The sequence below is a fragment of the Passer domesticus genome, chromosome 11 (genome assembly GCF_036417665.1).
Source record: "Passer domesticus isolate bPasDom1 chromosome 11, bPasDom1.hap1, whole genome shotgun sequence".
NCBI lineage: Eukaryota > Metazoa > Chordata > Aves > Passeriformes > Passeridae > Passer > Passer domesticus.
The window spans coordinates 16491664-16502536 of record NC_087484.1 but is presented as its reverse complement, the minus strand read 5'-3'; the positions used below and the strand labels follow the sequence as shown (position 1 = coordinate 16502536).

General features: G+C 48.6%; 1 protein-coding gene and 1 long non-coding RNA gene across 2 annotated transcripts; both read right to left on the bottom strand.

The window, feature by feature from the left end:
• Window positions 1–2: 2 nt before the first annotated feature.
• Window positions 3–6195, bottom strand: CCDC195 (coiled-coil domain containing 195). Its single transcript, XM_064385975.1, has 3 exons — window positions 5843–6195; window positions 4220–4481; window positions 3–1913 (listed from the first exon to the last, which is right to left on the bottom strand). Exons 1-3 carry the CDS (start codon window positions 6126–6128, stop codon window positions 1781–1783), a joined length of 681 nt encoding a protein of 226 aa, XP_064242045.1. The 5' UTR covers window positions 6129–6195; the 3' UTR covers window positions 3–1780.
• A 688-nt stretch (window positions 6196–6883) lies between these two features.
• On the bottom strand, window positions 6884–10382 carry LOC135278975 (uncharacterized). The gene is made up of 3 exons (XR_010346346.1): window positions 10292–10382; window positions 7755–8126; window positions 6884–6995 (listed from the first exon to the last, which is right to left on the bottom strand). It is a non-coding gene; the product is annotated as an uncharacterized LOC135278975 (long non-coding RNA).
• Window positions 10383–10873: the final 491 nt, after the last annotated feature.

Here is a 10873-nt window from a genome sequence, read left to right as displayed (position 1 = left end):
AAAATAAATCTTTTCATTAATATACCAACTGCCATTTGTCAGTGATTACTTTGATTGCTGTCCCTTTTTTCCTTTCCACCTTTTCTATTCTCCTTTTCCTCTAGGCCTACAAAAGTGCTCAGTTCTTGTGTCAGTCACATATCTACAGTGAACTGACACAAAAAGGGTAGGAGAAGGAAATTCCCACTGCTGCTTCATGGAAGCTGAGGCTTAGAAAAATTAAAAGTTGAGCTTTTGAAAGCTTTCTAAAGCATATGGATTCCCAAATCCAATTAAATCTGGTGTAAAAACCTTAACTGTAAACATTTGGGTACCTTAAAGGTCCAGGGGCCAGATTTTTCAAAGACTTTTGTACTTTCCTGAGGGAAAACAACTAAATTTAGGTGCTTAACTGAACACTTATGCAATGTTTAATTCCCACAAATGATGCTTTCCTTAAAACATTTATAAAACCTTCCCAGTAAAGCCTTCTAAAATGGACTGTTTCCAAACTGGAACCTCGTTTGCATTAATTCATTACTTCTTACATTACAATGCAACACTGTGTGGATCCAAGCTGAACATAAAAATACACAAATAAAATAGCAGTGAAATTGAAATTATTACTTCAACAGTGAGAATATATTAAAACCACACTTGAATATAAAAAACTATGGTGAAATTCAAAATGAAAAAAGAAACACAGTATGTCATAGAAGTATAAAACATAATGGAAAATTCAGAGGGTTTTTTTTCTACTAAGTCTCAAGACTTAGTAGAAAACTCAGAAAACTCAAGACTTTAAGAGTAGACCATGAGATTAAAATCTTCCTTAAAGTTATCTGTACAAACATCTACTATTCATGTATTCTTTATACAGTATTCAATCATCAGTGCTTCCTGTACAGAAAGAAATGGCAGTGTGCAGTATTTTGATTCCATAAATAGTTGTAATCAAAATAAACACAGGGAATGTTATCTTCACTTGTATGATTAAACTAACAAGCACTGCTCATTTTTTGCAAGGTGTCTGTAGTTCTATCTCACAGTTATGTTGTACTTGCTTGCTGAATTTCTGCTAATGATTTTTAGTGTGAGCTGAGAAGCCATTCCTAAAAAATTCTGATATTCACAGTTTTGAATTATTTTGACTTGGTATCCAGCCTTTAGTCTCCAGCTGGATGAGCACACCGTGTGAGAAGCAGATTTTAGTCACACTTTCATAGCAATAAGTACTTACTTTTCCCCATACTCTGTTAGAAGTGAACCCCAAAAGGACATTGCCAAGCTTTGCAGAAATTCAGGGCAGCATTTACTGACTCTGTAATATCTCCTTAACTTTGCTGTATTAGTGAAGCTTGAAGGTTTTACCTACAGAGAAAACCTCACAGGCTCTTTGATAGTTCTTATTTTGTCATTTGCATCAGACACCTTTCTGTCAAGGGAATCAGCAAACACAAGTGGTGACAGAGTTTCTGCTTTTTGTGACAAACACAGCAAACCCAGCTTCAGCAGCCTGTTCTCATCAGTCCTGAGGTAAGGGCTCCTTGAACACATTACACAGACCGCTTTGTGCAGGCACCTTTGCTTTGTGTGGTTTCACCACCGTGTCTGGGCTTCCAGCTGGCTTTGTTTGGCTCCCATTTCCGTGCTGAACATCAGGCCAGTGACCCAAAACACGGCTGGGTGATGCTCTGTGGGCACCCTGCCACAGCGTTTTGCAGGAGGGGAACCTGACACACAGCTATCATTTAAGGCCAGTTGATCTCAGGAATCAATGGGCCTTTAAAAATTCACCAGCTCACATATCCTTTTCAGCGATGGTCATCAGATGTTTTGTGCTCTGATTTTGTGGGCTTTTGAGAGAAACTTGCTTTTCAGCAAATGATGACATATCTGTTGGTAAGAGGAAACTCACAGCCTTCACTTTACCCCTGGAGAAAAAATGAGAAATCATTATGAGGATGACAAATGTATAAAACATGCAGAGAAAGTAAAAAAAAACAACCCAAAACACCAACCCAGCAAGGAAAAAGCAAATGCTTTCAAGTCCTGCATGCTAGTGGAGGCAGGATGTCATGCCATTCACATGGCCCTCCCAAAGGACCAAGCATGGTGCTCTCTGCTGGAAGCATCTGCCTTTTTCCATCGAGTCTCACATCTCCCTGTCAGTGCCTGGCCTGTGTGTACAAAGCTGTGTGTGCACAGAACCCTGGGGGTGCACGTGCACCCACAGAGACCCTTCAGTAATTTTAGTATAATAGCCCTGGAAAGAGTTCTCAGCTCTCTTATCCTGTGTTTAAATATTGAATAATTTTTTTCATTTACCAAACACAGTGGGAATCCCTTGGTAGAAATAATACTTTAACATATATGAATTAAAATATTTTAGACATGCAAATTAGAGATGATTTGTTAGCAGTGCTGTTTTTTTTTATTACTTGGGTGCAATGGCAGTCTATAAAAATTCAAGATGATACTTGAGAGTTAATTTTAAAGCAAAAATATTCATATCACATACAGGATTATAGCTTTGGAACAAAATGTGAGGAAGCCACAATAAACTAAGAATAGGAAAACCTGACATGAAGCAGCATGCTAGAAAGTAAAAATGTGATCTTTGTAAAAAATTAAGCTTAATAAGCCTGCTGAACTAATTGCTAGAAATTACCTTGCTGGTGAAAAGCTAAGATGGGTGTCTGTGTCAGACACGTGAGTATATAACGGAGCAGCCACCATTAAGACCATAAAAGATATTAAATTTTTTGGGGTGTGAGAAACAGAAAGCTTTGTGCTTCAGGATGTCACCCAGGCTGCCGAGGGGATGAAGGGAAGAGCTCTTCCCACAGCCACCTCTGTGAGTGCCCACGGGTCAGTGCTCAGCTCCCCAGGGCAGCTCTGATGGCAGCAATAAAACCATCATTGCTGTCTTTGGCCACGGGCACCCGCAGCTCCCCAGGCACCCGTGTAACAATCTGTGCTGCTGGTGTCATTGCTCTGAAAGCTCCTTCCCCTGGTGAGCAAGCAGCAGTGTTTGCCATTGCCATCCCACACACACCTCACATGTGAGCTGGCTCCAGGGCGAGCCCCCAAAGTGTCCATGTGCACCCAGAGTGTCCCTGGGGCCAGCGGGGTGCACAGAAACCCAGAGTTACAGGGTCAGGGTGCTTTGCAAAACGATGCCAGTTCCCTGCCAGAGACTAAATTTAGGTGTCCAGCTGCTGTAAAACGCCTGACCCTGAAGTGTCCTTACAAAAAAACCCAGGTGCCTCTGAGGGCTTGCCCTTGTTGTCCCCTGCAGCCTCTCAGAGGGGAGCTGGGCCCCAAACTGGCTTTGCACAGGGAGTGCAAGGGGCTGGGCATGGAGGATGTGAGGGGACAGAATAAAAGCTCTTGTGCTGTGCCATGCACAGGTACCTCCACACAGCAGGTGGAGGCCACTGGAGCCCTGTCCCAGCACATCCACGAGCAGGCAGAGCCTTGGATTGTCCCTGCTCAAACACCTGCTTTGAGGGCATGTGGATGATCGTCCTTTTGAGCACAGCATGACTGGGCTGAAGCCAGGAATCAGCACGGATTCCCAGGGTGGGTATATCAGCAATGGGATGTGGCTGGGCTATCATATGTCAGTCTCACTACTGCTGATTCCACCTGTGGTGGCTGTCCTGTGCTGGAAAGCTTCTCATCAATGAGCAGAGACACTCAGGGCTGGTCCAGCAGCCATCTCACTTAATTTAGAAGCTGTCCTCAGACTACTTTTTCAAGGCTGAAAGCATTAGCTTGTAATGCTTCAGTTACAGGGGAAATATGATACAATACATCTAAATCCATGAGCCACAGTAATCACACTTCTAAAGGCACAGTGCAGAGCTCCTTGGTATTTCTGTGCTTTTTGTTCAAAGTTTAAAAATCCCTTTCAAGCTTAGCTTGTCAGAACATCAGATCAATCTGCAAAACTCTGCTTGGCTTTAACAGAGCAAATATTTCAACCCCCTTCTCTCTCCCTCAGCCTCTCCTTTCTATAGCAGATTTAACCAGCTACCCCTGCCAAACCCCATGCAGTGCAGGGAGGAGCACAGCTTCCTCCAAGGAGGCCTCCAGTGTGCTCAGGGCCCATACACATTCAAACAACTCTTTTGCTGATAACATACTAAAACCCAGAGCAAAATCCATGTATCTAGTTAGGTGAAACCTGTGAGCAGCCCAGGCAGGTGGTGCTGAGAAGGCAAACCAAACCTACCGGCACTTACAGACACGCTCCTGAAACAGCTTCATGTTGCTGGAGTGGCTGTAGGAGACACAAGGGGCTGGTGGTTTTCCCAGCCCTTCCTCCTCTTCCCTGCTGAGCTGTGCTGCAGCAGGAGGGGCTGGTGGCTGGGCTCTGCCCGGCCCCTCAGGGAGCCCAGTGCTTGGAGGATTCCTGCCAGCCCAGTGGGGCCTTGTGCTGCAAGGAGCAGGAGCTGGGGAGGCCGTGGGGTAGCGTCTCACAGTCATGGCAGTATCTGAGGAGCAGAAAAAAAAAGCAGGGATAAAACCAATATTAGTATTATTAATAAAAATGACAATTCAGAATTCTTCAATGTATTTTTGGAGAGTGACTTTTTACATGGGCAGATAGTGCTAGAACAAGGGGGAACAGTTTTAAGCTAAAAGAGGGGATGTGAGATTTAGGTGAGGCACTGGCACAGGTTGCCCCGAGGAGTTGTAGATGCCCCATCCCTGGAAGTGTTCAAGGCCAGCATGGATGAGTCTTTGAGCCACCTGGTCTGGTGGAAGGTGTCCCTGCCAATAGCAGGGGTGTTCAAACTAGATGATATTTAAGGTCCCTTCCAACCCCAAATGATCTACCATTCTATTTTAAATCACTTTTTTGAGGCTCAAAACCATTTTGTATGTGGTGAAGCTGAGAGGCAGAGGAGGCCAGCCAGCCCCTTTAGGTCCCACCCTTTGCCCTGGAATGCAGCTGGAGAGGAAGAGCCAGGGGGTTAGAAAGCTCTTTCCACAGCTTTCCCCTTGCCAAAAGACCAGGGAGCTCTTCCCAAACTGGTGACATCCCTAGCACCAGCAGCCCCTGCCTGAGGCCTTCAGCCTGGTAACCTGGCCACTGGGTCAGTGGGATTGGCAACAGCCACTGCTCATCACAGCACCCCTCTGGCTGCATGAAAATCCAGCCTCTCATCTTATTCCTCCACACAGATTTGTCTCCATGAAAACTTGTGGGGCCATTTCTCCAATACTTCTCACCAAGCCACATTTTGCTCTGATTCCTGCTTCATTCCTGCATCTTCATCCTGCTTTAATTCCTCTAGAAGTCCCAACCAGACTTCTATAACTTAGGAATATTTCTATTTTTCTCCTCTGATAAAATATTGAAAAGAATGTACTCCTTTATATTGGCTCCTCTCTGCCTCAACGAGAACAAAATGCCTTGTCCGCAAAAATGAACTGCACATCTTGTGTGATGTATGCAGCCAACCCCTTATTCTTTATAGCATTTTCTCATCTTTGACTAAGGCAGGAGGGGCTATGGCATGGTTAAGAGTGTTGGCCCTTTTCTGCCTAGAACAGAGAGGGGAGAGGCATGTGGAGGAGAGTCCATGCCTGCAAAAACCCAAAGCAGAAAATTCTGCTTAAGCAAACTGAACTCTTTGCGTTGAATCCTTTGTTTGAGCAGCAGCAAAATACTTCACTGAGCTCAGCCAGGGGGATATGCACCCTGAAAAGCCCACAGAGCAGGACATGCAGCGCTGTGGGGTTGGTGTGAGCACAGAATGGGGCCAGGGCGCTTCCATGGAGTCCAGCAGAATGCAGAGGGCAGCTCGTTCCCTTCCCTGCTGCCAGGACAGCCCTCCCTGGCCGGTACCTGTCTGCTCCCTCGGCGCTGCAGCGGCCGCGCCGCCTCCCTGCAGGGATGCCCGGGATGCTGGAGATGCTGAAGATGCTGGGGATGCCCGGGATGCCGGCGGTCCCTGCGCTCCGAGCACGGGCTCCCATCTCCGCGCTCCGCCGCTCGCCTCTCCCCGCGCCGGCCCCGCTGCGCGCCCGCGGCCCCGCAGCTCTCCCTTCAGGGCCCTGTTCTCCCTCTCCAGCTTGTGGATTTGGGAGCGCAGCTTGCGGATCACCTGCGGGAGGTGCGTGTTGCCCTCCATGCCCCTGCTCCCTGCCTTTGAAGCCCGGAGAGCGGCAGTCCGAGCCCGCACTCCCGGCCCCGGGGGCTGCCCGAGCCGCGGAGGTGCCGAGACGGGACCATGATTTATTCATGCGGGGCTGGCCTCCCCCGCAGCACGGATCGCTGTCAGCGCCCATCGCTGCCCAGGGGGAACCCGCCCGACCCTGCCTGCCTCTTGCTTTTCCCCTCACTGCTGAGGACAGAGCCATTTCCTTTGGTTTGCCCCAAAAGCCCAGTGATCACCTCCATGGCACACAGAGAGAATCACCCTTTGCTGGGCAGCAATTCATCTCTTCCCTGACGTGGGGTGATTTACACTTTTTTGCTCTGTGTATCTGGAATTTCAATTCCAGAATTAGTAATTTCTCTCAGGAAAATTGAATTTCTAAATGAAAGCTGATACGGTGCAAGAACCCTGCTGTCAACAGCACATGCCAGAGCTGTGATGGACAAGCAGGAACACCAAAGCTCTCCTGGAAGGCTGCAGCAGAGCCTGGGCTCTCTCTGGGCACCCAGGAGTGTAATGAGAGACAGACCAGGCATGATTCTTGCATTAGCCAGAGAAACACAATCCCCAGCATTTCTCTCATCACCTAGTCCCTAAAGCCACCTTTCTTCCAGCAGTAAGATGCAAAAACCTGTGGAACAGTCTTCCCACTCCCCAAATCCTGCTTCAAAATACAGAGCTGAGAATGCCAGAAAGTCAGCAGGGAAATAACTTAACACACCTTTTGCTTTGAGATCCTTCACTTCCCAATAGATCAACAGTGACTCAGGAATGACAGAGAGGGGAAAAAACAACCCAAACATTTCATCTGTGTGCATTTCCCCACTCTGCTGCTGGAGGCTGGGGGAAGAAAGAAAAACTGTTGTGAGATGCTTCAAACATGAGGTGACTCATGATGAGTCTTTGTTTTTCCAGAGGTGTCAGAAGGGCTGTGTGTCTATGGGGAGATGCTGCTGGCCAGCATCAGCCCTGCTGTCACCTCCTGGGAACCTCTCCAGAGGGCTCTGCATGGTTCAGGCTGCATACAGAGAGGTGAAACAAATGTGAGCTCTCAGATGAAACCCACAGCACCCATTAATTTTTCCCGGGCTTGGAACCAGCCTGAAATAACAGTGCAGGTGCCCCTGTGCTGGGGATAACATCCAGGGAGCATTATGGGTCTATTTCTCCAGCAAGCAGATCAGGCACTGGAGCAGTGACAGCACCCATGTGTAATTATAATATTGCTGCTGACCCTGCAGCTGGCAGGTTTGGCTGGGCAGGGGACCCTTACCAGCTCAGCAAATAGCTCACCCCACCTGTAGCTGCAGACATCTGCTCCTCTCATCTCCCATGCCTGCTGCTCCTCTGGAACCAGACTGGAGCAGGCACAGACCTTTTGATGCATCAGAAACATCTGAGGAAATGACTTTTGTCTTGTAACCCTGTACAGCTGGCCCTGCTGAAAGGGCCAGACAACTCGGGAGATTTGGACAGTGAAAACCTGGCAAAGCTGCCTTTGCCACTGGGCTGACCAGGGTGTTCCCTGGAAAGAGAAAGAGCTCCATGCACCCAACCTTGTTTTTTGTAAATTCAGTGGGGTCCAAGACTTGTGCTTACCATGCCAGCTCCTGGATGCTGCAGGGAAACATGCTGGGTGCCTCTTAGCCATGGCACACATGCAGGCCGCAGATTTTGGTGAGAGTATCTTCAGTGAGCCTTCCTGAGCCTACTGCAGACACCTAGAACTGTGTGGGTTTTGCTATAAAACACCTGAGCTTTAACAGAAGGGGCAATTTCTCACACCTGAGGTGCTATGGCAAGTTCTCCCTGGTAGGATATGGACCCAGGTGAAGTAGTTTTCACCCTCAGTCATATCCAAAGCTCTGTGCTAGGAGCCCCATAGCAATATCTCTGTGTGGCTGCTGGTGCATGTGCTCCATCCCAGTGGACTGTGCAAACTGCATACCAAATCATACTGCAGCAGAAAACCTGCAAACAAAACACAGAAACCTTGTGGAGCATCTTCATTCAAAGCAAGGGGAGCTCAGCTCTTTGTTCTGCCCCTGCAGGTGTGTGTGCATGGAAACATGCAGCACTGTGTGTGCATGGGGACATGCACCAGGTGTGCGTGCATGGCTGCTCAGGGGCTCCCTGGAGAAGGACTGCACAGACAGCTGGGAAGGGACAGTGTGACAACTGCCACCAGCAGGAAGCAGCACCTGCACAGCCAGCACCACTGCTAAGAGTTCTTGTAGCTGTCTCACTTGCCAAATCCCTCTTGCTCCCCTGAGGTTAGTGAGATAAAAAACCAAAAAGGACTCATTGCTACTCCAGTATGATGATTTTTTTTAGCATACCACAGCATTTTGTCCTGGAAAATCCCTCAGCAGCAGGCGTGTGGATGTTTTCTGTGACGTGCTGCAGCTGGAGGTGTGTCCTGCCTCCCGGTGGCACGGGAGTCCCGGTGCAAAAAGAGAGAGCCTCCCTTTTCTGGGGCTAAACCCGACCAACAGAGCACAAGAGCTGGCCTTGCATCTCCAGCCCCGCTGGAGAGGATGGGGAGAAGCACAGCAGCCCACCTGCCCCAGCAGGACATCCTGGGGAAGAGAACAGCTCACAGGTCCATCATCCCAGCAGCAAACCTGAAGCCCACATCTCTGTCAGGGCTGGAGTCCCTGGGAAGGTTTGCTGCTAATCAGCCTTGAATGTCAGCAGCACTGGATAAAAAATTATCACAGTGTCCTATAAAACATTACCAGGCAAAAGTGTAACAGCATTTCTGCTCAGGGTCAATGCCAACCCTTCCAATTTTCACTGCACAAGAACATCACTGTGCCCCGAGTCCTTGCTTGATTTCTGACTTTGACAAAATTTATGCTTCATTGTGGTGCAAAAGAGCCTGATTCCCTTCTGAATCTGGCTGTACCACTTAAGCAGGTAAAAAAGAATATTTCAATATATTTAAAAATTAACAAGAAGATTTTTTTCTGTGTGCTGATTCTGTTTTGCTGACACACTTCTGATAATTTTCCTTCTGTACATCCAAAAGGACTGAGTAGGTTTAATGTCCAAATTTGATCCCATATTGGCCTTCTCTCAGTGGCTTCTCCATTTAAACGGTAAAGTAAGAGGTAAAGAGTAAATTTAAGAAGAAAATGTATTTTTTCCCAGTTTTCATTCCTCTCCTTTCATTCTTCTCAAAGTTGAGACATTTAGACCTTTATGCCTTTATATTATCCCTATGCTTTACTTGGCCTAACCCATTGCCTGAGGCTCAGCAGCAGATTTAAGACTGATGCTCAACTTGAGTGTATTTTCTTCTGAGCACTGAGATAGCAGATTGAATGCAGTGGGACATGCAAGGCTGCAAGGCCCTTCCTCAGCTGAGCCCAGCATGCTGGCAGCCACACCAGTGTCCCCACAGGTGCTGCTCTGCCAGGCCAGGGCACATTTTGCTTTGGGTGCATTTCACCTCCAAATGCACATCCACGTGAAGAAATGCATCCTTGTGAGAAAAGGATTTGATGAAGTAGATTTTGCAGCAGAAATTGGAAGTGTTCTGATAATTGGACAAATGGTGCAGTCTCTCAAGTTTGCTGGTCATCTCTGTGTTCAATGCAGCTTCCTGGCCGTGCACTCCCTGGGGAGGGTGCTGCTCCCAGCTCCAGCCTGTGTTCACCCCCAAAAGGTCCATCCCTGCAGGGCCACTGGCCCTTCCTTACCTTTTTAAGAGTCCCATAGAAAGTGGCATTGAGATCTGCAGAACCTGTGTGATGCTGGAGTGTCAGCTGTGTTTGGCTAAATAAAACCTGTACTAGAATTGAAATGAAAACAATACACAGCTCACATTTTGTGTGCAGGTGTTGGGACACCCGTGTGGGAGGATGCCAGTGCTACCATGCCAGCAGGCAGGTGTCCCCCAGAAGCACAGCCTGGCTGGGCTGGTTTTCAGTGTGCAGAAGGGCTGGGTGGTGCCTGTGGGGAGCTCAGAGCAGCACTGACAGAGCAGCCTGAGGCGGGCATGATGCTCCTGCCCCCCAGCACATCCCTGCCAGCAGCACATCCCTGCCCCACATCCCTGTCCCACATCCCTGTCCCACAGCCCATCCCTGCCCGGAGCCGCCTCCCCAGTGTCACCCGCGTGTCTCACACACCTTGAGCAGGTCCTGTGGATGCCATGGGACACAGAGACAGAAATGGCAAGCGTTTGTCACAGCGGCGTGTGAGAATTTTCGGGGAGTTGTAAGGATGTGATAACTTGTCAGTATAAACAATCTGCAGGTGGTGTTTTTCTAATCTTTCTGTTCTTCTCAAGGACAGTGTGTGAGGAAGGTGCTTTTGTTAAGTAGCCAACCGAATAGAATGGATCATATCACTCTACATAAACTGCGTGGTTCTCTTGAATACAGCCTTTGCTCTTTCTCCAGCACTGCCTCCCCCTGTTCCTGTGCCATTCCCGGCCCAAGAGCGATGCGCTCCAGCCCATGTCCCTGTGCAGGGACTCGGGCAGTGACAGCTGCCCGGGGGAACTGCCACACTGCGGGGATGCTCTGACCTTGGCATGGAACTGGGCAGAGGAGGCGTTCCAGCTGAGCGGGATGGGGACACGGGACACGGGCTGCCTTGGGGACACGAGCAGCAGCACTCGGGGGTAAAGAGGCAGAGCCCGTGGCATCATCCCTAGCCTCACGTGTAGCCGGGCCAGGCAAACCTGGCCGCTCGCTCGGCTTGAGCGA

Coding starts and splice junctions, on each gene's coding strand:
- CCDC195 (XM_064385975.1), bottom strand. CDS start 6,128: ATGGAGGGCAACACGCACCTCCCGCAGGTGATCCGCAAGCTGCGCTCC. Junction 4,482..5,842: donor AGCGCCGAGGGAGCAGACAG/GTACCGGCCAGG, acceptor TCTGCTCCTCAG/ATACTGCCATGACTGTGAGA. Junction 1,914..4,219: donor GAGCGTGTCTGTAAGTGCCG/GTAGGTTTGGTT, acceptor TTTTTTCTCCAG/GGGTAAAGTGAAGGCTGTGA.